At 28.2% G+C, this 24,804-nt stretch overlaps 1 protein-coding gene across 2 annotated transcripts in view; it reads right to left on the reverse strand.

The window, feature by feature from the left end:
• Positions 1-2,285: 2,285 nt before the first annotated feature.
• Positions 2,286-24,804, reverse strand: part of LOC111419177 (Runt related A) — a 34,368-nt gene continuing 11,849 nt past the window's right edge. Inside the window, exons 3-6 of one of the 2 annotated variants that reach the window (XM_023051950.2) lie at positions 21,315-21,428; positions 8,666-8,770; positions 3,352-3,564; positions 2,286-3,296 (exon numbers count right to left, since the gene is read on the reverse strand). In XM_023051950.2, coding sequence (XP_022907718.2) covers positions 2,674-3,296; positions 3,352-3,564; positions 8,666-8,770; positions 21,315-21,428 — 1,055 coding nt within the window. In that variant the 3' untranslated portion in view covers positions 2,286-2,673. Of the gene's footprint in view, positions 3,297-3,351; positions 3,565-8,665; positions 8,786-21,314; positions 21,429-24,804 lie in introns of both variants that reach the window. The other variant, XM_023051948.2, reaches the window with a different exon arrangement.

Genomic DNA, 24,804 nt, shown 5'->3' on the forward strand with positions numbered 1-24,804 from the left:
TCGAGAAAAATGCGAAAATATGAAAATTTGATGAATTTCGTTATTTTACTATGTGCCAATGGTAGCATTCGGGAATTGGAAAATGATATAAAAAAACGTTTAGAACTAAAGTTTTAGCAAATTTTATTCTAAACAATATTGCTCTCTTGCGCTTTTGCTCTCAGATGTACAGATATTGAGAAAAATGACAAAAGATGAAAATTTTATGAATTTCGTATTTTACTATGTGCCATTGGTAATATTCGGGAATCGAAGATTGATATAAAAAAACTTTTACAACAAAAGTTGTAGCAAATTTTATTCTTATCAATATTGCTCTGTGGCACATTTGCTCCCAGATGTATAGATATTGAGAAAAATGCGAAAATATGAAAATTTGACGAATTTCGTTATTTTACTATGTGCCAATGGTAACATTCGGGAAACGGAGAATGATATAAAAAAACTTTTACAACAAAAGTTGTAGCAAATTTTATTCTTATCAATATTGCTCTCTTGCGCTTTTGCTCTCAGATGTATAGATATTGAGAAAGATGCAAAAATATGACAATTTGATAAATTTCATTGTTTTACTAGTTATCAATGGTAACATTCGGGAATCGAAGAATGGTATAAAAGAACTTTTAGAACTAAAGTTGTAGCAAATTTTATTCTAAACAATATTGGTCTCTTGCGCTTTTGCTCTCAGATGTAAAGATATTAAGAAAAATGCGAAAATATGAAAATTTGATGAATTTCGTTATTCTACTATGTACCAATGGTAACATTCGGGAATCGGAGAATGATGTAAAAAAACTTTTACAACAAAAGTTGTAGAAAATTTTATTCTAAACGATATTGCTCTCTTGCGCTTTTGCTCTCAGATGTACAGATATTGAGAAAAATGCGAAAATATGAAAATTTGATGAATATCGTTATTTTACTATGTGCCAATGGTAACATTCGGGAATCGGAGAATGATATAAAAAAACTTTTACAACATAAGTTGTAGCAAATTTTATTCTAAACAATATTGCTCTCTTGCGCTTTTGCTCTCAGATGTATAGATATTGAGAAAAATGCAAAAATATGAAAATTTGATAAATTTCGTTGTTTTACTAGTTATCAGTGTAACATTCGGGAATCGGAGAATGATATAAAAAAACTTTTACAACAAAAGTTTCAGTAAATTTTATTCTATACAATATTGGTCTCTTGCGCTTTTGCTCTCAGATGTACAGATATTGAGAAAAATGCGAAAATATGAAAATTTGATGAATTTCGTTATTTTACTATGTGCCAATGGTAACATTCGGGAATCGGAGAATGATATAAAAAAACTTTTACAACATAAGTTGTAGCAAATTTTATTCTAAACAATATTGCTCTCTTGCGCTTTTGCTCTCAGATGTACAGATATTGAGAAAAATGCGAAAATATGAACATTTGACGAATTTCGTTATTTTACTATGTGCCAATGGTAGCATTCGGGAATCGGAGAATGATACAAAAAAACTTTTACAACATAAGTTGTAGCAAATTCTATTCTAAACAATATTGCTCTCTTGCGCTTTTGCTCTCAGATGTATAGATATTGAGAAAAAAGCAAAAATATGAAAATTTGATAAATTTCGTTATTTTACTGTGCCAATGGTAGCATTCGGGAATCGGAGAATGATATAAAAAAACTTTTACAACAAAAGTTGTAGCAAATTTTATTCTTATTACTTTTATTTAAATCATTTAATTCAATTTTTAATCTTTTTTCAAGTTTTACATCATTTTTTATTTTATATAACTTTGAAAATTTCCCTATTCCTTGAAAAACATTTGAAAATTGATTACAAATAGTTGTTTATCTTTCATTTTATCTACTGAATCTATTTTTTGTATTAAATTTAACTTTTCACAACTTTTTAACCCTAGTATTGGCATTCTATCACTATTAGAAATAACAAAATTCTCCATAAGCTATTAATTTTATTCCTTTTATACTCATGTTATAATTTTTATTATTAATTTGCTTAATTTTCTCAAATATTATTTCTTTTCCCGAATCTAATTTGAAATTAATTTTATATCCTTTAACATTTCATTCTTTTTTCCAATATTTATACCAACTTTATTTTTCAAAAAAGAGCATGCAAAAAAATATCTTAAATTGGGTTATGTCGAAAACTTAAAATTTAAAAAAAATCACCTTGACCTTCATATATAAGACCATAATCGACTTTAACCAGGTGAAATTTAATTTTCTTAATAGGATATAGGGACGTTTTTGAGATACAAAGAAAAAAAAATCTTTATAAATATTTATTATTTATTTATAATCGTTGTTATATTACATTGTGTGTTAATTTACAAATACCTCATACGTATACGTTAAATTTGTTAACAACCCAATTTGGTGTAACAAAAAAAAATTAATTTAGTAAGACAAAACATTATTATAAACCTTTAATAGTTAGTAAGTAATAAAAAGAAATTTCGGGTTACTACATTTTAATTCTAAAGTTACTTAAATATATACAATATTATATACACAATAAAATCTTATTCTAATCATTTTGCTGAATGTACACCGGAGGTAGCAACATTTATCTATATATACAAACTCCAATAACAATTTAACAATATGCCCAAGTAATATTGCACGAAATTCATTAATAATCTAAAATTAAAAAAGATTTTTTTTTAATACGGCCTCCAAACAGCATCTGTATTTTGTTGGGGACCCCTTTGACTCGCATTTGTGGCAAGTCTAGTGTGATCATCTTGTCTTTGAGCGGCCGCTGCGCAAGTTCCATTATTTGTGAGTAAAATTTCCGTGCTACCTTGCATTTGACTCCGTTGATTCGTGGTTGATAATTGATCCATAACCGTTTGAAGATCGTTATGGTGACCTTGCGATGAATGAGAATGCAAAGAATGAAAATTATGGGTTTGATTAGCCGCCGAATATAATTGGGAGTAAAGAAGACTCGCCGGCAAAACCGGATACAAAGAATTATTACAATTCGTTGATGAATAAGTGGTGGGGGTCATATTTTGATGGAGCCCAAAATTTGTATTATTACTATGATTCACCCCAACACTACTTTGACTAAGTAAATCTTCCTGCACCGGACTTTCAGCTGCACTAGAATTATCCGATAAACTCCTAGGCCCGGAAACTTGAAAATCGTGATTCGACGAAGTGTATCTTGGCACAAGCAAAGAAGTTGAGTGTGGTGTTGCTTGCGAATGAGAGGTGTTGTGATTTTGGGATGAAACTAAACCTAATTGATCTAAATCTGTTGATGTGGTATCTGGGAGAACTAAAAATATTTTTTTTTTAACTTATTTATTAATTCAATTCAAAAAAAATCTTACGCGAAGTCACCGAGCTGGATCCAAACGTCGTTTCTTGATTATTGGTTTGATCGGGGGTTGTTCCGCTGAATCCTAAAGCTGGGGTGTTGAATTGCGAGGCGGAAGGAGCCGCGCAAGAACTCAACGAACTCGGAGTGAAATAAGGCGAATAAGCCCCGGCCGCTCCATAACCCCAATGAGAATTGGTCGTTGTCAAACCAAATTGGGGCATATCTAGAAAATAAAAAGATTTTTGTTATTACAGTAAATCCTAGATAAGAAAATTTTTTAATTGCTGTCTGAATTCACGCACTAACTAGCTTTATATTTATACTAAGAACTAAGAAGTAGAGCATGTTATAAGAAAACTTTTAGAACGAAAGTTGTAGCAAATTTTATTGTAAACAATATTGTTCTCTTGCGTTTTTGCTCTCAGATGCATAAATATTGAGAAAAATGCAAAAATATGAAAATTTGATGAATTTCGTTATTTTATTATGTGCCAATGGTAACATTCGGAAATCCGAGAATGATATAAAAAAACTTTTAGAACAAAAGTTGTAGCAAATTTTATTCTAAACAATGTTGCTCTCTTGCGTTTTTGCTCTCAGATGTGTAGGTAATGAGAAAAATGTAAAAATATGAAAATTTGATAAATTTCGTTGTTGTACTAGTTATCAATGGTAACATTCGGAAATAGGAGAATGATATAAAAAAACTTTTACAACAAAAGTTGTAGCAAATTTTATTCTAAACAATATTGCTCTCTGGCACTTTTGCACTCAGATGCATCAATATCGAGAAAAATACGAAAATATGATAATTTGAAGAATTTCGTTATTTTACTATCTGCCAATGGTAACATTCGGGAATCGGAGAATGATATAAAAAAAGTTTTATAACTAAAGTTGTAGCAAATTTTATTCTTATCAATATTGTTTTCTGGCACTTTTGCTCCCAGATGTACAGATATTCAGAAAAATACGAAAATATGAAAATTTGATGAATTTCGTTATTTTACTAGTTATCAATGGTAACAATCGGGAATCGGAGAATAATATAAAAAAAGTTTTAGAACTAAAGTTGTAGCAAATTTTATTCTAAACAATATTGTTCTCTGCCACTTTTGCTCCCAGATGTATAGATATTGAGAAAAATGCGAAAATATGAAAATTTGATAAATTTCGTTGTTTTACTAGTTATCAATGGTAACATTCGGAAATGGGAGAATGATATAAAAAAACTTTTACAACAAAAGTTGTAGCAAATTTTATTCTAAACAATATTGCTCTCTGGCACTTTTGCACTCAAATGCATCAATATCGAGAAAAATACGAAAATATGATAATTTGAAGAATTTCCTTATTTTACTATCTGCCAATGGTAACATTCGGGAATCGGAGAATGATATAAAAAAAGTTTTATAACTAAAGTTGTAGCAAATTTTATTGTTTTCAATATTGTTCTGTGGCACTTTTGCTCCCAGATGTACAGTTATTGAGAAAAATACGAAAATATGAAAATTTTATGAATTTCGTTATTTTACTATGTGCCAATAGTAACAGTCGGGAATCGGAGAATGATATAAAAAAAGTTTTAGAATTAAAGTTGTAGCATATTTTATTCTTATCAATATTGCTCTCTGGCACTTTTGCTCAAAGATGTATAGATATTGAGAAAAATACGAAAGTATGATAATTTGAAGAATTTCGTTATCTTACTATGTGCCAATGGTAATAACAGTCGGGAATCGGAAAATGATATAAAAAAAGTTTTAGAACTAAAGTTGTAACAAATTTTATTCTTATCAATATTGCTCTTTTGCGCTTTTGCTCTCAGATGTACAGATATTGAGAAAAATGCCAAAATATGAAAATTTGATGAATTTCGTTGTTTTACTAGTTATCAATGGTAACATGCGGGAATCGGAGAATGATATAAAAAAACTTTTAGAACAAAAATTGTAGCAAATTTTATTCTAAACAATATTGCTCTCTGGCACTTTTGCACTCAGATGCATCAATATCGAGAAAAATACGAAAATATGATAATTTGAAGAATTTCGTTATTTTAGTATCTGCCAATGGTAACAATCGGGAATCGGAGAATGATATAAAAAAACTTTTACAACAAAAGTTGTAGCAAATTTTATTCTAAACAATATTGCTCTCTTGCGCTTTTGCTCTCAGATGCATAAATATTGAGAAAAATGTAAAAATATGAAAATTTGAAGAATTTCGTTATTTAACTATGTGCCAATGGTGACAGTCGGGAATCGGAGAATGATATAAAAAAAGTTTTAGAATTAAAGTTGTAGCATATTTTATTTTTATCAATATTGCTCTGTGGTACTTTTGCTCCTAGATGTATAGATATTGAGAAAAATGCGAAAATATGAAAATTTGATAAATTTCGTTATTTTACTACTTATCAATGGTAACATTGGGGAATCGGAGAACGACATAAAAAAACTCTTAGAACTAAAGCTGTAGCAAATTTTATTCAAAACAATATTGCTCTCTTGCACTTTTGCTCTCAGATGCATAAATATTGAGAAAAATGCAAAAATGTGAAAATTTGATGAATTTCGTTGTTTTATTAGTTATCAATGGTAATATTCGGAAATCGGAGAATGATATAAAAAAACTTTTAGAACTAAAGTTGTAGCAAATTTTATTCTTATCAATATTGCTCTCTGGTACTTTTGCTCCCAGATGTACAGATATTGAGAAAAATATGAAAATGTGAAAATTTGATGAATTTCGTTGTTTTATTAGTTATCAATGGTAACATTCGGAAATCGAAGAATGATATAAAAAAACTTTTAGAACTAAAGTTGTAGCAAATTTTATTCTTATCAATATTGCTCTCTGGTACTTTTGCTCCCAGATGTACAGATATTGAGAAAAATATGAAAATTTGATGAATATCGTTATTTTACTATGTGCCAATGGTAACAGTCGGGAATCGGAGAATGATATAAAAAAACTTTTAGAACTAAAGTTGTAGCAAATTTTGTTCTAAACAATATTCCTCTCTTGCACTTTTGCTCTCAGATGCATAAATATTGAGAAAAATGTAAAAATATGAAATTTGAAGATTTTCGTTGTTTTACTATGTGCCAATGGTAACATTCGGAAATAAGAGAATGATATAAAAAAAGTTTTAGAACTAAAGTTGTAGCAAATTTTATTCTTATCAATATTGCTCTCTGGCACTTTTGCTCCCAGATGTATAGATATTGAGAAAAATGCAAAAATATGAAAATTTGATACATTTCGTTATTTTACTACTTATCAATGGTAACATTCGGGAGTCGGAGAATGATATAAAAAAACTTTTACAACATAAGTTGTAGCAAATTTTATTCTAAACAATATTGCTCTCTTGCGCTTTTGCTCTCAGATGTATAAATATTGAGAAAAATGCAAAAATATGAAAATTTGATAAATTTCGTTGTTTTACTAGTTATTAGTGGTAACATTCTGGAATCGGAGAATGACATAAAAAAACTTTTAGAACTAAAGTTGTAGCAAATTTTGTTCTAAACAATATTCCTCTCTTGCGCTTTTGCTCTCAGATGCATAAATATTGAGAAAAATGCAAAAATATGAAAATTTAAAGAATTTCGTTGTTTTACTATGTGCCAATGGCAACAGTCGGGAATCGGAGAATAATATAAAAAAAGTTTTAGAACTAAAGTTGTTGCAAATTTTATTCTAAACAATATTGCTCTCTGGCACTTTTGCTCTCAGATGTATAAATATTGAGAAAAATGCAAAAATATGAAAATTTGATAAATTTCGTTGTTTTATTAGTTATCAATGGTAGCACTCGGGAATCGGAGCAAGTTATAAAAAAACTTTTGCAAGATTATTTGTAGCAAATTTTATTCTTAACAATATAGTTCTCTTGCTCTTTTGCTTTCAGATGCATAGGTATCGAGAAAAATATGAAAATTTTAGCGTTACAATAAAACGTTTAGAACATATTCAAATGTGTATATTAGTCGTGTTACAAAGGATATTTTAAAGATTCTAAAAGCAAAAAATTTTCAAAAATCAAAATTGCAAATTTATGGTTACTCCTTGCAGTTGCGTATTTTTTTTTGCTACTGCCAAATTTGAGTTATGTGCACTCATCGTGTTCCTTAGGTTATTTTGAACAACTTAGGAACAAAAAAACATTAAAAAAATTGTACTGAATTATAATTAATACTGGAACTAACACTAGAACTAGAAAGTTTCGGGTTTAGACATACGTCTTCTTCAAAGCTTCGAGTTGGATTCTATGTATAAGTAACAGATCGAGGTTTTACTGTATTTGGAATTGAAAAATATCCGATTATTGAAGTCCGCATAAAGTTGTCATACGGGCCATCGGATGCCAATCGGCGATATAATTTCCCGGCGGTGTCGGTCGACGCGACACACCCACACACGTCCAACTTTGTAACAAACAAATATCCCGAACACAATCAACAACAAATATAAATAGTACCGGGGAAAAATGGTTTGCATCTCTCTCTCGCATTGGCGCAAACGACCCGCCACTCCATGGAAAAAGAGCAGATTGCCGGCGCAAACAACACAGCGGCTCAAAGTAAAAAGCAATTAATCTGTTTTGCGGCCGGACAATGTATTCAATAACATGTGAGCCGAGCGCGACCCGCTCGGTGATAGCTTTTCCCTAAAAATCTGCCTGTATACACACCAGAACCGGATTCGATGATTTTACAAAAAAAAATATCTTTTCCATCAACAAACCCAACATTCATTTCGTGTTTACCTAAAGAAATAAAATAAAAAAAAAATTAAAACCACCCAAACTCTATAAAACTCACCACTAATTAATCTTGAAATATTTTAAAATCCTCTAAAAGCGGCCCTGAAAACTAGTTGCAACAACGGGATGAATCGGATCGATACTCATCAACTAAATTACGAAACATACAAAACGACTCAGATACATTAACCAACCTGTATAATTAGAATTAGTTATAGAAATAAAAATTAAATAAATAAATTGTAATCCGAAGTGGGAACGTTATGTTTCAACATAACGAAACATCTTGTAAATCTGGCCATAAATCCATTAAGGTTATTACCCCTCTGGGAGTTAGAGAGCTTAAAATTCAACGGAATCTAATTCATTACCCCTTGGCCGAAAACGAGAGCTAAAACCGAGCTATCCTAAAATTACTTATGGCTCCTTTGGGAGATGGAAGGAGTCAAGTCCAATCTTTAATTTTTAACATGTTTGTTTTGTATTCTAAACAGAAAATTGTTGAATGTTTTTAATTAGAAATAATTTAAATGAAACGGTAGTTACTCACTGTTACAATTTCCTATGGGTGGCATTCTAAATCCTGTTAATGGATCAGAAGCGGCAAATGGAAATGGTCGCTGACCAAAGGCGAAATGAAACTGTTGCTGCTGTCCTAAAAGAGAAAACACTACATTAGATTGTAATACTGTCCCACTCTGTTTAGATAAGGAATTAAATTGCACTCAACTTAAAAATAATAAATTTAAAAAAATCATAAAAGAATCACCTCAACCTTGATTTGAGGATTTAGGAAATGATTTATGTCTCAAATTAAAGCTAAAAGATTGTGTTTTAAGATGTGACATAGAAACAATGGGGTTTGATGAAGAAAATTTTTCAAAAAAGTACATGCAAAAAAATTTGCTAAGTTATGTCAATCGAGTGAAAATTTTAAGCAATCACCTTAACCTTGATTTGAGGAGTTGAGAAATGATTTATGTCTCAAATTAAAGCTAAAAGATTGTGTTTTAAGATGTGACATAGAAACAATGGGGTTTGATGAAGAAAATTTTTCAAAAAAGTACATGCAAAAAAATTTGCTAAGTTATGTCAAAAGAGTGAAAATTTTAAGCAATCACCTTAACCTTGATTTGAGGAGTTGAGAAATGATTTATGTCTTAAATTAAAGCTAAAAGATTGTGTTTTAAGATGTGATATAGAAACAATGGGGTTTGATGAAGAAAATTTTTCAAAAAAGTACATGCAAAAAAATTTGTTAAGTTATGTCAAAAGAGTGAAAATTTTAAGCAATCACCTTAACCTTGATTTGAGGAGTTGGGAAATGATTTATGTCTTAAATTAAAGCTAAAAGCTTGTGTTTTAAGATGTGATATAGAAACAATGAGGTTTGATAATGAAAATTTTTTCAAAAAAGCATATACAAGAAAATTTGTAAAGTTATGTCAAAAGAGAGAAAATTAAAAAAAATCACCTCAACTTTGTTTTGAGGAATTAGGAAATGATTTATGTCTTAAATTAAAGCTAAAAGAGTCTATCTTTAGATGTGATATAAAAATAATGAGGTTTGATAACGAAAATTTAATAAAAAACACAAGAAAATCGCTTAAGTTGGGTTATGAAGAAGTGAAAATTTAATAAAATTCACCTGAGCCGTATTTTTTTAAGTTAAGAAATGATATATATATTAAATTAAAGCTAAAAGACTCTATTTTTAGATGTGATATAGAAACAATGAGGTTGTATAAAGAAAATTTTTCAAAAAAGAACATATAAGATAATCTCTTAAGTTCTGTTATGTCAATAAAGTGAAAACTTTAAAAAATCACCCTAACTTTATTTTGGGGAGTTAAGAAATAAATTATATTTTAAATTATAGCTAAAAGATTCTACTTTTAGATGTGATATAGAAATAATGGGGTTTGATAAAGAAAATTTAATAAAAAACACGAGAAAATCGCTTAAGTTGGGTTATGAAGAAGTGAAAATTTAATAAAATTCACCTGAGCCGTATTTTTTGAAATTAAGAAATGATATGTATCTTAAATTAAAGCTAAAAAACTGTATTTTGAGATGTGATATAGAAACAATTAGGTTGTATAAAGAAAATTTTTCAAAAAAGAACATATAAGATAATCTCTTAAGTTCTGTTATGTCAAAAAAGTGAAAACTTTAAAAAATCACCCTAACTTTATTTTGGGGAGTTAAGAAATAAATTATATCTTAAATTAAAGCTAAAAGATTCTACTTTTGGATGTGATATAGAAATAATGGGGTTTGATAGAGAAAATTTTTCAAAAAAAGATCATACAAGAAAATCTGTTATGTCAAAAGTGAGAAATTTTTAAAAAATCACCTCAACCTTGTTTTGAGGAGTTAACTAATGACTTATGTTTCAAATTAAAGCTAAAAGACTCTATTTTTAGATGTGATATAGAAATAATGAGGTTTGATAATGAAAATTTTTTCAAAAAAGCATATACAAGAAAATTTGTAAAGTTATGTCAAAAGAGAGAAAATTAAAAAAAATCACCTCAACTTTGTTTTGAGGAATTAGGAAATGATTTATGTTTTAAATTAAAGCTAAAAGAGTCTATCTTTAGATGTGATATAAAAATAATGAGGTTTGATAACGAAAATTTAATAAAAAACACAAGAAAATCGCTTAAGTTGGGTTATGAAGAAGTGAAAATTTAATAAAATTCACCTGAGCCGTATTTTTTGAAATTAAGAAATGATATATATCTTAAATTAAAGCTAAAAGACTCTATTTTTAGATGTGATATAGAAACAATGAGGTTGTATAAAGAAAATTTTTCAAAAAAGTACATGTAAGAAAATCTCTTAAGTTCTGTTATGTCAAAAAAGTGAAAACTTTAAAAAATCACCACAACTTTATTTTGGGGAGTTAAGAAATAAGTTATATCTTAAATTACAGCTAAAAGATTCTACCTTTAGATGTGATATAGAAATAATGGGGTTTAATAAAGAAAATTTTTCAAAAAAAGATCATACAAGAAAATCTGTTATGTCAAAAGTGAGAAAATTTTAAAAAATCACCTCAACCTTGTTTTGAGGAATTATTAAATGATTTATGTCTTAAATTAAAGCTAAAAGAGTCTATTTTTAGATGTTATATAGAAATAATGAGGTTTGATAACGAAAATTTAAAAAAAAAACACAAGAAAATCGCTTAAGTTGGGTTATGAAAAAGTGAAAATTTAATAAAATTCACCTGAGCCGTATTTTTTGAAATTAAGGAATGATATATATCTTAAATTAAAGCTAAAAGACTCTATTTTTAGATATGATATAGAAACAATGAGGTTGTATAAAGAAAATTTTTCAAAAAAGAACATATAAGATAATCTCTTAAGTTCTGTTATGTCAAAAAAGTGAAAACTTTAAAAAATCACCCTAACTTTATTTTGGGGAGTTAAGAAATAAATTATATCTTAAATTAAAGCTAAAAGATTCTACTTTTGGATGTGATATAGAAATAATGGCGTTTGATAGAGAAAATGTTTCAAAAAAAGATCATACAAGAAAATCTGTTATGTCAAAAGTGGGAAAATTTAAAAAAATCACCTCAACCTTGTTTTGAGGAGTTAAATAATGACTTATGTTTTAAATTAAAGCTAAAAGACTCTATTTTTAGATGTGATATAGAAATAATGAGGTTTGCTAAAGAAAATTTTTTCAAAAAAGCATATACAAGAAAATTTGTAAAGTTATGTCAAAAGATAAAAAATTAAAAAAAATCACCTCAACTTTGTTTTGACGAATTAGGAAATGATTTATGTCTTAAATTAAAGCTAAAAGAGTCTATCTTTAGATGTGATATAAAAATAATGAGGTTTAATAACGAAAATTAAAAAAAAAATACAAGAAAATCGCTTAAGTTGGGTTATGAGGCAGTGAAAATTTAATAAAATTCACCGAGCCGTATTTTTTGAAATTAAGAAATGATATATATCTTAAATTAAAGCTAAAAGACTCTATTTTTAGATGTGATATAGAAACAATCAGGTTGTATAAAGAAAATTTTTCAAAAAAGAACATATAAGATAATCTCTTAAGTTCTGTTATGTCAAAAAAGTAAAAACTTTAAAAAATCACCACAACTTTATTTTGGGGAGCTAAGAAATAAATTATATCTTAAATTAAAGCTAAGAGATTCTACTTTTAGATGTGGTATAGAAATAATGGGGTTTGATAAAGAAAATTTTTTAAAAAAAGATCATACAAGAAAATCTGTTATGTCAAAAGTGAGAAAATTTTAAAAGATCACCTCAACCTTGTTTTGAGGAGTTAACTAATGACTTATATCTTAAATTAAAGCTAAAAGATTCTATTTTTAAATGTGATATAGAAATAATGAGGTTTGATAAAGAAAATTTTTTCAAAAAAGAATATACAAGAAAATTTGTAAAGTTATGTCAAAAGAGAGAAAATTAAAAAGAATCACCTCAATTTTGTTTTGAGGAATTAGGAAATGATTTATGTCTTAAATTAAAGCTAAAAGAGTCTATCTTTAGATGTGATATAAAAATAATGAGGTTTGATAACGAAAATTTAATAAAAAACACAAGAAAATCGCTTAAGTTGGGTTATGAAGAAGTGAAAATTTAATAAAATTCATCTGAGCCGTATTTTTTGAAGTTAAGAAATGATATATATCTAAAATTAAAGCTAAAAGACTGTATTTTTAGATGTGATATAGAAACAATGGGGTTGTATAAAGAAAATTTTTCAAAAAAGAACATATAATATAATCTCTTAAGTTCTGTTATGTCAAAAAAGTGAAAACTTTAAAAAATCACCCTAACTTTATTTTGGGGAGTTAAGAAATAAATTATATCTTAAATTATAGCTAAAAGATTCTACTTTTAGATGTGATATAGAAATAATGGGGTTTGATAAAGAAAATTTTTCAAAAAAAGATCATAAAATAAAATCTGTTATGTCAAAAATGAGAAAATTTTAAACAATCATCTCAACCTTAATTAGGAAATTAGGAAGAATTAGGAAATGCTTTATGTCTTAAATTAAAGCTAGAAGACTCTATTTTTATATGTGATATAAAAATAATGAAGTTTCATAAAGAAAATTTTTCAAAAAAGATCCTTCAAGAAAATTTATTAAGTTGGGTTGTCTTAAAAAATGTGAAAAGATTAAAAAAATCACCTCAACCTTGTTTTGAGGAGTTAGGAAATGATTTATATCTTAAGTTAAAGCTGAGAGATTCTATTTCAAGGTATGATATAGACATAGTGGGGTTAGATAAAGAAAATTTTTTGTAATAGATTACACAAGCAAATCTCTTAAATTGGGTTATACCAAAATAAGTGAAATTTTAAAACATTACATCGTCTGTATTTTGAGGAATTAGGAAATGATTTATATCTTAAATTAAAGCTAAAAGATTCTATTTTATAATGTGATATAAAAATAATGGGGTTTGATAAAGAAAATTTTTCAAAAAAGCATATATAAGAATATCTGTTACGTTATGTCAAAAGAGTTAAATTTAAAAAAATCAGCTTAACCTTGTTTTGAAGAGTTAGGTAATGATTTATGTCTTAAATTAAAGCTAAGAGATTCTATTTTTAGATGTGATATAAAAATAATGGGGTTCGATAAAGGAAATTTTTCAAAAAAGAACATACAAGAAAATCTGTTAAATTTGGTAATTAAAGATGTAATATAAAATACTCATTTGGATCTGATTTTGATGAGTTACAATATTATTTATATCTTAAATTAAAACTAAAATTGTCCATATAATCGTACAAAAACTCTCGACTTCTTAGCTTTCTAATGATAAATCATTCGTTTTTATGAACACAATTTTTCGTCTACTATATACAATTAGATATAATTTCGAATATAATAATCTAAATAATAATGAATCTAAAAAAATAAAAAAAAAAACAGGAAATATATAAACGAAGACTTCCAAACAAAAATGTAAACGCAGCCGCTTCACAAAACAGGAAAAGACGTCGAAGGAAATAAAAAAGCTTTCATTTTGAGTAAACACGCGACTTGGTATTAAGTTTTAAATAGCAAAGTCGTGTAACCGATACGGTTGAATGAGTGTAACTGAAAGAGCTTTTTAATGATCACGAAATTCGTTTCGGTTTATTATTGATGTTATCAATTTCTAAAAGTGGCTTGTAAATTTCGATATGACTGGTAATCGGGTAAACTAGTGAGAGAGGGATAGTAAGGACGTAGGGGAATAAATCGTGCCCTTTCAAGACGCCGTCGTCTAACATATTAGGCAACCGCAAAAGTAGTTTGCGAGCCGGCGAAATGGTAGTAACTCCTAAGTTTGTGCCAGTTTGTTTCGAAATTGCTTCAAGTTGCCAGCTATATTAGTTCACCAGCCCTTTATACGGCAGTGTTACGCCTCCGGGAACGTTTCTAACTTATTAAAATTAACTATTTATACAAACCGAAAAAATTAAAAAGGTTAATTCAAAACCTCTTCTCTGGTTTTCATTTAATTCTCTTCTTCGTGAAGAGGCCCGGACCGTGTTGGTCTATTAACGGACGGAACGGGTCGAGTGGAACACTCAGTATAATAGTACTTTAGCTCCGGAAACAATGCAATACACAGGCGCATCTGTGCGATTTGCCGCGAATGAATGTAAATTGAAGGGCCGGCTTGGGCCCACGGGCCGAGCTATATGAAAAGGGTTAGAGATCCCCCCTTTTGTAGGGGGGTTTCCGAACGTAATCGGTCGTCTCTTTTCAAAGTTCGAGCCCCCCAACGTTTCTCGCTCTCGACGTCGACCAATTCTAATTAATTAATCAACCAATTCAATTCATTAATTCAGTTTTGGAGAACTTGCAAATTTAGGGAAATTTAGCTGTCGGAGTAGATACCTACAAGAAACGGGGGTTTAGAATAACTGAAAAAGTTAACATTATGCAACCAATATCACATCGCAATACGAATCATACGCAAATCGCGTATTGCAATAAAAATAATGCGATATTGGTTGCATACTTATATCATTGCAAATTAAATAAATGATTTAGTCGATTTGTTTTTCGCTTTAGGTTTAATTGAACAAAGTCGCGGAGGGGTCGGATACAGGGGTCTGATTAATATAAAGTAATTTCGGTTTTAATCGATCGCATAATCCAATATAGGGGCGGGTCTGGTTGGGACACGTCCTCCTCTCTCGGACCTGGGGAAATTAAAGTTTGCTAGGGTGGCCCGAGAGCGGCAACGTGGTGCCACTGACAGAATTGATAAAGTTCCCTTAAATGTGCTCCGAACCGGTTTGCACTCGCGCCACCGGTATCGACACGACGGGCGGAGGAGGATTCTTATTCGGAAATAAATTACTGATGTAAACTCACCCCTTCAATTCCTAAAGGGTTCGATATGCCTCGACCATTCGACCAGAACAAAGTTTGCATCGAACGGAATGAATTTTATTGTCAAAAGGAAATTTTAAAAAAGGGAGTTTTAATTAACTTGTCTAGACTCGGTTAATCAAAAGTTTTCCGAAAGATTAGGGCCTCTTTAGAAACCTTGCCCACTTTGCGAAATAATAAATCGTCTTAATTTCCCCCCCAAAAACCTGTTGCTACCCTTACAAGGAGTTTCATTCCTTGCGGATTCGTTTCAACGACTTTGTCAACTTTCTTCCTCAAGTTTTCGATTCAACTTATAAATACAAACACTTAAATTAAGAAAATTAACGAAAATTTATGCAGATGAGTATTAAAATATTAAATTTTGAGATGATATGATTTTAGTTAAGAAATGATTTATGCATTAAATTAAAATTTAAAGTATATATTCTCAAATAACTTTTTTGAAAAACTTTCTTTATACAACCACAATATTTCTATATCATGTCTTAAAATAGAGTCTTTCAGCTTTAACTTAAGATATTAGTTATTTCCTAATTCCTCAAAATGAAGTGAAGGCGATTTTTTAAAACATTCACTTTTTTTAAGACAACCCAATTTAATAAATTTTCTTGTATGTTCTTTTGTACCGGTAATTTTAAACACTCATTTTGAACTGTATCATCTATTCAGCGCATTTAGAGCTGTTGGTACTCTCTACTATACAAGAAAGAATCAGTATAAAAAATGACACAATATGCACTGTAGGGTTTTTAGGTATATTTAGACTTATTCGTCCAGATGTAAGGTTAGAAGTTTAGTGAAAAGTGGTGTTATTGAATTTTGTTGTTCAAAAAAGATATCTCTTTGATATTTAAATGGTTATTAGGTGCGATTATTACAGATCATTTTAAAAAGAAAGCTGTGAGCTTTAATTTAGAATAAGTCTCATTCCTTAATTTAAATAAATACGGCTTCCAGGAATTTTTAAATTAGCATCTTTTTTGACACTTTTAGGTTATACGAAAATGTAAGTTTTATTTCAAAATTTTTTTTCTCAATATTTTTCCAATCCAACCCATCAATTATTATGCATCATTTTAAAGAGAAAGCTTTGAGCTTTAATTTAGAACAAGTTTTATTCCTTAATTTCAATAAATACGGCTTCCAGGAATTTTTAAATTAGCATCTTTTTTGACACTTTTAGGTTATACGAAAATGTAAGTTTTGTTTCAACATTTTTTTTCTCAATATTTTTCCAATCCAACCCATCAATTATTATGAATCATTTTAAAGAGAAAGCTTTGAGCTTTAATTTAAAATAAGTCTCATTCCTTAATTTCAATAAATACGGCTTCCAGGAATTTTTAAATTAGCATCTTTTTTGACACTTTTAGGTTATACGAAAATGTAAGTTTTATTTCAACATTTTTTTTCTCAATACTTTTCCAATCCAACCCAACAATTTTTATACATCATTTTAAAGAGAAAGCTTTGAGCTTTAATTTAGAACAAGTTTTATTCCTTAATTTCAATAAATACGGCTTCCAGGAATTTTTAAATTAGCACCTTTTTTGACACTTTTAGGTTATACGAAAATGTAAGTTTTGTTTCAACATTTTTTTTCTCAATATTTTTCCGATCCAACCCAACAATTATTATACATCATTTTAAAGAGAAAGCTGTGAGCTTTAATTTAGAATAAGTCTCATTCCTTAATTTAAATAAATACGGCTTCCAGGAATTTTTAAATTAGCATCTTTTTTGACACTTTTAGGTTATACGAAAATGTAAGTTTTGTTTCAACATTTTTTTTCTCAATATTTTTCCAATCCAACCCATCAATTATTATGAATCATTTTAAAGAGAAAGCTTTGAGCTTTAATTTAGAATAAGTCTCATTCCTTAATTTCAATAAATACGGCTTCCAGGAATTTTTAAATTAGCATCTTTTTTGACACTTTTAGGTTATACGAAAATGTAAGTTTTGTTTCAACATTTTTTTTCTCAATATTTTTCCAATCCAACCCAACAATTATTATACATCATTTTAAAGAGAAAGCTTTGAGCTTTAATTTAGAACAAATCTCATTCCTTAATTTCAATAAATTCGGCTTCCAAGAATTTTTAAATTAGAATCTTTTTTTGACACTTTTAGACTATACGAAAATGTAAGTTTTGTTTCAAAATTTTTTTTCTCAGTATTTTTCCAATCCAACCCAACAATTATTATACATCGTTTTAAAGAGAAAGCTTTGAGCTTTAATTTAGAACAAGTTTTATTCCTTAATTTCAATAAATACGGCTTCCAGGAATTTTTAAATTAGCATCTTTTTTGACACTTTTAGGTTATACGAAAATGTAAGTTTTATTTCAACATTTTTTTTCTCAATATTTTTCCAATCCAACCCAACAATTATTATACATCGTTTTAAAGAAAAAGCTTTGAGCTTTAATTTAGAATAAGTCTCATTCCTTTATTTCAATAAATACGGCTTCCAGGAATTTTTAAATTAGCATCTTTTTTGACACTTTTAGGTTATACGAAAATGTAAGTTTTATTTCAAAATTTTTTTTCTCAATATTTTTCCAATCCAACCCAACAATTATTATACATCATTTTAAAGGGAAAGCTTTGAGCTTTAATTTAGAATAAGTCTCATTCCTTAATTTAAATAAATACGGCTTCCAGGAATTTTTAAATTAGCATCTTTTTTGACACTTTTAGGTTATACGAAAATGTAAGTTTTATTTCAACATTTTTTTTCTCAATATTTTTCCAATCCAACCCAACAATTATTATACATCATTTTAAAGAGAAAGCTTTGAGCTTTAATTTAGAATAAGTCTCATTCCTTAATTTAAATAAATACGGCTTCCAGGAATTTTTAAATTAGCATCTTTTTTGACACTTTTAGGTTATACGAAAATATAAGTTTTGTTTCAACATTTTTTTTCTCAATATTTTTCCAATCCAACCCAACAATTATTATACATCGTTTTAAAGAGAAAGCTTTGAGCTTTAATTTAGAACAAGTTTTATTCCTTCATTTCAATAAATACGGCTTCCAGGAATTTTTAAATTAGCATCTTTTTTGACACTTTTAGGTTATACGAAAATGTAAGTTTTGTTTCAACATTTTTTTTCTCAATATTTTTCCAATCCAACCCATCAATTATTATGAATCATTTTAAAGAGAAAGCTTTGAGCTTTAATTTAGAATAAGTCTCATTCCTTAATTTCAATAAATACGGCTTCCAGGAATTTTCAAATTAGCATCTTTTTTGACACTTTTAGGTTATACGAAAATGTAAGTTTTATTTCAACATTTTTTTTCTCAATATTTTTCCAATCCAACCCAACAATTATTATACATCGTTTTAAAGAGAAAGCTTTGAGCTTTAATTTAGAACAAGTTTTATTCCTTAATTTCAATAAATACGGCTTCCAAGAATTTTTAAATTAACATCTTTTCTTGACACTTTTAGGTTATACGAAAATGTAAGTTTTGTTTCAACATTTTTTTTCTCAATATTTTTCCAATCCAACCCATCAATTATTATGCATCATTTTAAAGAGAAAGCTTTGAGCTTTAATTTAGAACAAGTCTCATTCCTTAATTTCAATAAATACGGCTTCCAAGAATTTTTAAATTAGAATCTTTTTTTGGCACTTTTAGATTATACGAAAATGTAAGTTTTATTTCAACATTTTTTTTCTCAATACTTTTCCAATTCAACCCAACAATTATTATACATCGTTTTAAAGAGAAAGCTTTGAGCTTTAATTTAGAACAAGTTTTATTCCTTAATTTCAATAAATACGGCTTCCAGGAATTTTCAAATTAGCATCTTTTTTGACACTTTTAGGTTATACGAAAATGTAAGTTTTGTTTCAACATTTTTTTTCTCAATATTTTTCCAATCCAACCCATCAATTATTATGAATCATTTTAAAGAGAAAGCTTTGAGCTTTAATTTAGAATAAGTCTCATTCCTTAATTTCAATAAATACGGCTTCCAGGAATTTTCAAATTAGCATCTTTTTTGACACTTTTAGGTTATACGAAAATGTAAGTTTTGTTTCAACATTTTTTTTCTCAATATTTTTCCAATCCAACCCATCAATTATTATGCATCATTTTAAAGAGAAAGCTTTGAGCTTTAATTTAGAACAAGTCTTATTCCTTAATTTCAATAAATACGACTTCCAGGAATTTTTAAATTAGCATCTTTTTTGACACTTTTAGGTTATACAAAAAAATGTAAGTTTTGTTTCAACATTTTTTTTTTCAATATTTTTCCAATCCAACCCAACGATTATTATATATTGATTTAAACAGAAAGCTTAAAGCTTCAATTTAAAATAAGTTTCATTTCTTAATTTCAATAAACACGGCTTCCAGGAATTTTTGAATTAGCATCTCTTTTGACACTGAAATTATGCGAAAATGTTAGTTTTTGCTCAATATGTGTTTTCTCAATATTCTATCAGATTTTCGTCGTTCTATAGCTACAGGTTTGATAAATAAACATTCAAATTTACTGCGTCCACGAAAATGTCGTAACCCAAATTCAAAAGAAAGAGGAAGTTGCGAAAATTGTTCTGCCAAAGCAACTCAAGTACCTCAAGTACAAGTAGTAAAAGGTTTTGTATACTGCAACATCACTCAAATATATTTTAATGCTTGATTATTATTAGTATTTTGATAGCGTTTTAATTCTGTCACAAAGATTCAAAATGTTTGACTTCTTGGGACACAAAGGGTTAAAACACAATCTTTTAGCTTTAATTTAAGACATAAATCATTTCAAAATTACCGTTAATTATTTTGATCGGCAATTGGAAAGTATTTATCTTCAATGAGCCATTCGGAGCCATTTCGATGATTTGAAATGATTTAATAGTAAAAACAAAAAATCTTGGAAACAATTTGAAACCATGCTAATGATTAGAAGTAGTAAACATTTGGAGCCAATGAAAGATATCATATTGTACTTAGAGCCATTGGGAGCCATTTTGAGCTAAAATGCGTCAACATATTTTCTATATAACATGAGTTGCATGATATAGCCAACGAAACAATTTTTTTTTCAAGTTATAAACACAATCAATTAAATTAGCAAAGATTATTAAGCAAATTAATGAAAATGTATGTAGATAAGTGTTAAGAGGAGCATAAAGGTTGAGTGATTTTACTTCCTGATGAATCGAAACGAGGTTGAAGCGTTGGAGTGTCGGGGAAATAATTACGTTTCCTCGTAGTATATATTAATTAACGTCTCCAACAGGCGTCAGGCTCTGTCTAGCAGCAGGAGGTGACAAAACCGGACTAGAGCCTGCGACAGCTGGACGTTTTCCTGCTGACATGTATTAGATTAGGGTGAGAGCTCTTACACTTGCAGTCGTCTGGATAGCTCCGTCTATACAGGGCCGTATTTTAGATTTTTACGACTCACCCCACTAAATCTTATAAATAAAAACAATACATCATTAATAAATCCGCTAAAATAACACAACTCCAAACTAACAAATTTGTTTTTATCCTAATCGAATTATCCGAAATGTTTTTCAATCCCCTCCTGAGTTAGAAACCTAAATGGTGCGACATAAAGAGGGTGAGAGCTTTTTAGAGAAACTTCTGGAGCAGTGTCCGGTCCTCTCACGGAGTCGAGCTTTTAGTAACTGAAACCCCAGGAACGTACGGACTTTTCCATCGTTTTGGGTCTCCAACGAAGCCGGATAATTGCAATTTTATTGCGGATAGAATAAAACAAGGGGGGAAAACAAAAAGTAACCCTCAATTTTATAAAATTTTACTCACTTGTTTTAGATCTGGGTTCTCTAGGACCATCAACGGTAACTTTTATCGCCTTATTATAAGTAGCCACTTGCGGTGGTTGCGTCGAAACCGTTATCGTTAATGTAAAACTTTTTCCTGAAACAAAACAGAAAAAAAAGCGTCATTAACGTTATCAAAACGATTCAATTTGTTCGATTAGATAGACAGGAACGTGGGGAGGGGGCGGTTTTGTAAACTAGAGGTAAAACCGAACTGAAAGCACCGTTAAAAACGAGCGCTGTGTGCAAAACCGGTCGAAAAACCGAAATTTTAATTGCGTAAATAACCGAAAACAACGACCCGAATGCGTGGACTACAACAACTAGGTACGGTTGAAAAATTACAAAAACGACCACGCCATCAATTCGAATGCTAACTGAATGGCATTAAACGTTGCGACGCAATGCTAAAAAACTTTCCGTCGATTCGAGAACGGTGTGTGAACAATGGTCAGTGTAAATATTGTACAGTATATGCCATATTCAATCAAATATTGAAGCACGACCACTGTGCTTGGTAGAATTCCACTTTACGTCTATATATCGATTAATAACGAATATTTACATTTTACTACGACTATCTGCGTTGTAATTTTAAGTTCTTCGAAATAATTTACCTATTCTTAATTAAAATATTTAATTTGTACAGCCTTATTTAATGAAAATATCAAAAAATACTATTAAAAAAATTTGTTAAGAATCTAATTTTAAACAACTTTTATTTGAAACATTTTTCGATAAAATCGATAATTACAATTTTTTGAAAATTAGTGAATCAGTGTAGAGACGTACTTTATGAAAATATCAAAAAATGTTATTAAGAAAAGTTGTTAGAAATCTAATTTTAAACAACTTTTATTTGAAACATTTTTCGATAAAGTCGATGATAACCATTTTTTGAAAATTAGTGAATCAGTGTAGAGACTTATTTTATGAAAATATCAAAAAAATCTATTAAGAAAATTTGTTAAGAATCTAATTTTAAACAACTTTTATTTGAAACATTTTTCGATAAAATCGATGATAACCATTTTGTAATAATTAGTGAATCAGTGTAGAGACTTATTTTATGAAAATATCAAAAAATAGTATTAAGAAAATTTGTTAGAAATCTTATTTCAAATAATTCTTATTTGAACATTTTTTCGATATCATCGATAATTAGCCTTTTTTGAAAATTAGTGAATCAGTGTAGAATCATATTTTGTGGAAATATCAAAAAAATTTATTAAGAAAAATTGTTAGAAATTCAATTCTAAGCAATTATTATTTGAGACATTTATCAATATCATCGATGTTTTGTCTTTTTTGAAAATTAGTGTATCAGTGTACAGGCTTATTTAATGAAGATATCAAAAAAGTTTATTAAGAAAAATTGTTCAGAATCCAATTTCAAACAACTATTATTTGAAACATTTTTTGATATCATCGATAATTACCCAGTTTCTAAAATTAGTGAATCAGTATAGAGACTTATTTTATGAAAATATTAAAAAATGTTACAAAGAAAACTTGTTAAGAATCTATTTTCAAACAACTATTACTTGAAACATTTTTTGATACAATCAACAATTATGGTTTTTTGAAAATTAGTGAAATCAGTGTAGGATCTTATTTAGTAAAAATAACAAAAAAATTTATTAAGAAAAATTGTTAGAAATCTTATTTTAAACAACTTTTATTTGAAACATTTTTCGATAAAATCGATGATAACCATTTTGTAATAATTAGTGAATCAGTGTAGAGACTTATTTTATGAAAATATCAAAAAATAGTATTAAGAAAATTTGTTAGAAATCTTATTTCAAACAATTCTTATTTGAACATTTTTTCGATATCATCGATAATTAGCCTTTTTTGAAAATTAGTGAATCAGTGTAGAATCATATTTTGTGGAAATATCAAAAAAAATTATTAAGAAAAATTGTTAGAAATTCAATTCTAAGCAATTATTATTTGAGACATTTATCAATATCATCGATGTTTTGTCTTTTTTGAAAATTAGTGTATCAGTGTACAGGCTTATTTAATGAAGATATCAAAAAAGTTTATTAAGAAAAATTGTTCAGAATCCAATTTCAAACAACTATTATTTGAAACATTTTTTGATATCATCGATAATTACCCAGTTTCTGAAATTAGTGAATCAGTGTAGAGACTTATTTTATGAAAATATTAAAAAATGTTATAAAGAAAACTTGCTAAGAATCTAATTTCAAACAACTATTACTTGAAACATTTTTTGATACAATCAACAATTATGGTTTTTTGAAAATTAGTGAAATCAGTGTAGGATCTTATTTAGTAAAAATAACAACAAAATTTATTAAGAAAAATTGTTAGAAATCTTATTTGTAACAATTCTTATTTGAAACATTTTTCGATATCATCGATAATTAGCTTTTTTTGAAAATTAGTGAATCAGTGTAGAATCTTATTTTGTGGAAATATCAAAAAATGTTATTAAGAAAAACTGTTAGAAATCCAATTTTAAGCAACTATTATTAGAGACACTTTTCGATAGGACCGAGAATTAACTTTTTTTTAAATTAGTGTATCAGTGTACAGGGTTATTTAATGAAGATATCAAAAAATTTTATTAAGAAAAACTGTTCAGAATCCAATTTCAAACAACTATTGTTTGAAACATTTTTTGATACATTGATTATTAATTTTTTTCAAAATTAGTGAATCAGTGTAGAATCTTATTTTGTGGAAATATCAAACAATGTTATTAATAAAAATTGTTAGAAATCCAATTTTAACCAACTATTATTTGAAACATTTTTTGATATCATCGATTATTATTTTTATTCAAAATTAGTGAATCAGTGTAAAATCTTATTTTGTGGAAATATCAAAAAATATTATTAAGAAAAACTGTTAGAAATCCAATTTTAAGCAACTATTATTAGAGACACTTTTCGATAGGACCGAGAATTAACTTTTTTTAAAATTAGTGTATCAGTGTACAGGGTTATTTAATGAAGATATCAAAAAATTTTATTAAAAAAAACTGTTCAGAATCCAATTTCAAACAACTATTGTTTGAAACATTTTTTGATACATCGATAATTAATTTTTTTCAAAATTAGTGAATCAGTGTAAAATCTTATTTTGTGGAAATATCAAAAAATATTATTAAGAAAAACTGTTAGAAATCCAATTTTAAGCAACTATTATTAGAGACACTTTTCGATAGGACCGAGAATTAACTTTTTTTAAAATTAGTGTATCAGTGTACAGGGTTATTTAATGAAGATATCAAAAAATTTTATTAAGAAAAACTGTTCAGAATCCAATTTCAAACAACTATTGTTTGAAACATTTTTTGATACATCGATAATTAATTTTTTTCAAAATTAGTGAATCAGTGTAAAATCTTATTTTGTGAAAATATCAAAAAATGTTATTAAGAAAAACTGTTCAGAATCCAATTTCAAACAACTATTATTTGAAAAATTTTTTGATAC

This window comes from Onthophagus taurus, chromosome 5 (genome assembly GCF_036711975.1).
Source record: "Onthophagus taurus isolate NC chromosome 5, IU_Otau_3.0, whole genome shotgun sequence".
Lineage (NCBI taxonomy): Eukaryota > Metazoa > Arthropoda > Insecta > Coleoptera > Scarabaeidae > Onthophagus > Onthophagus taurus.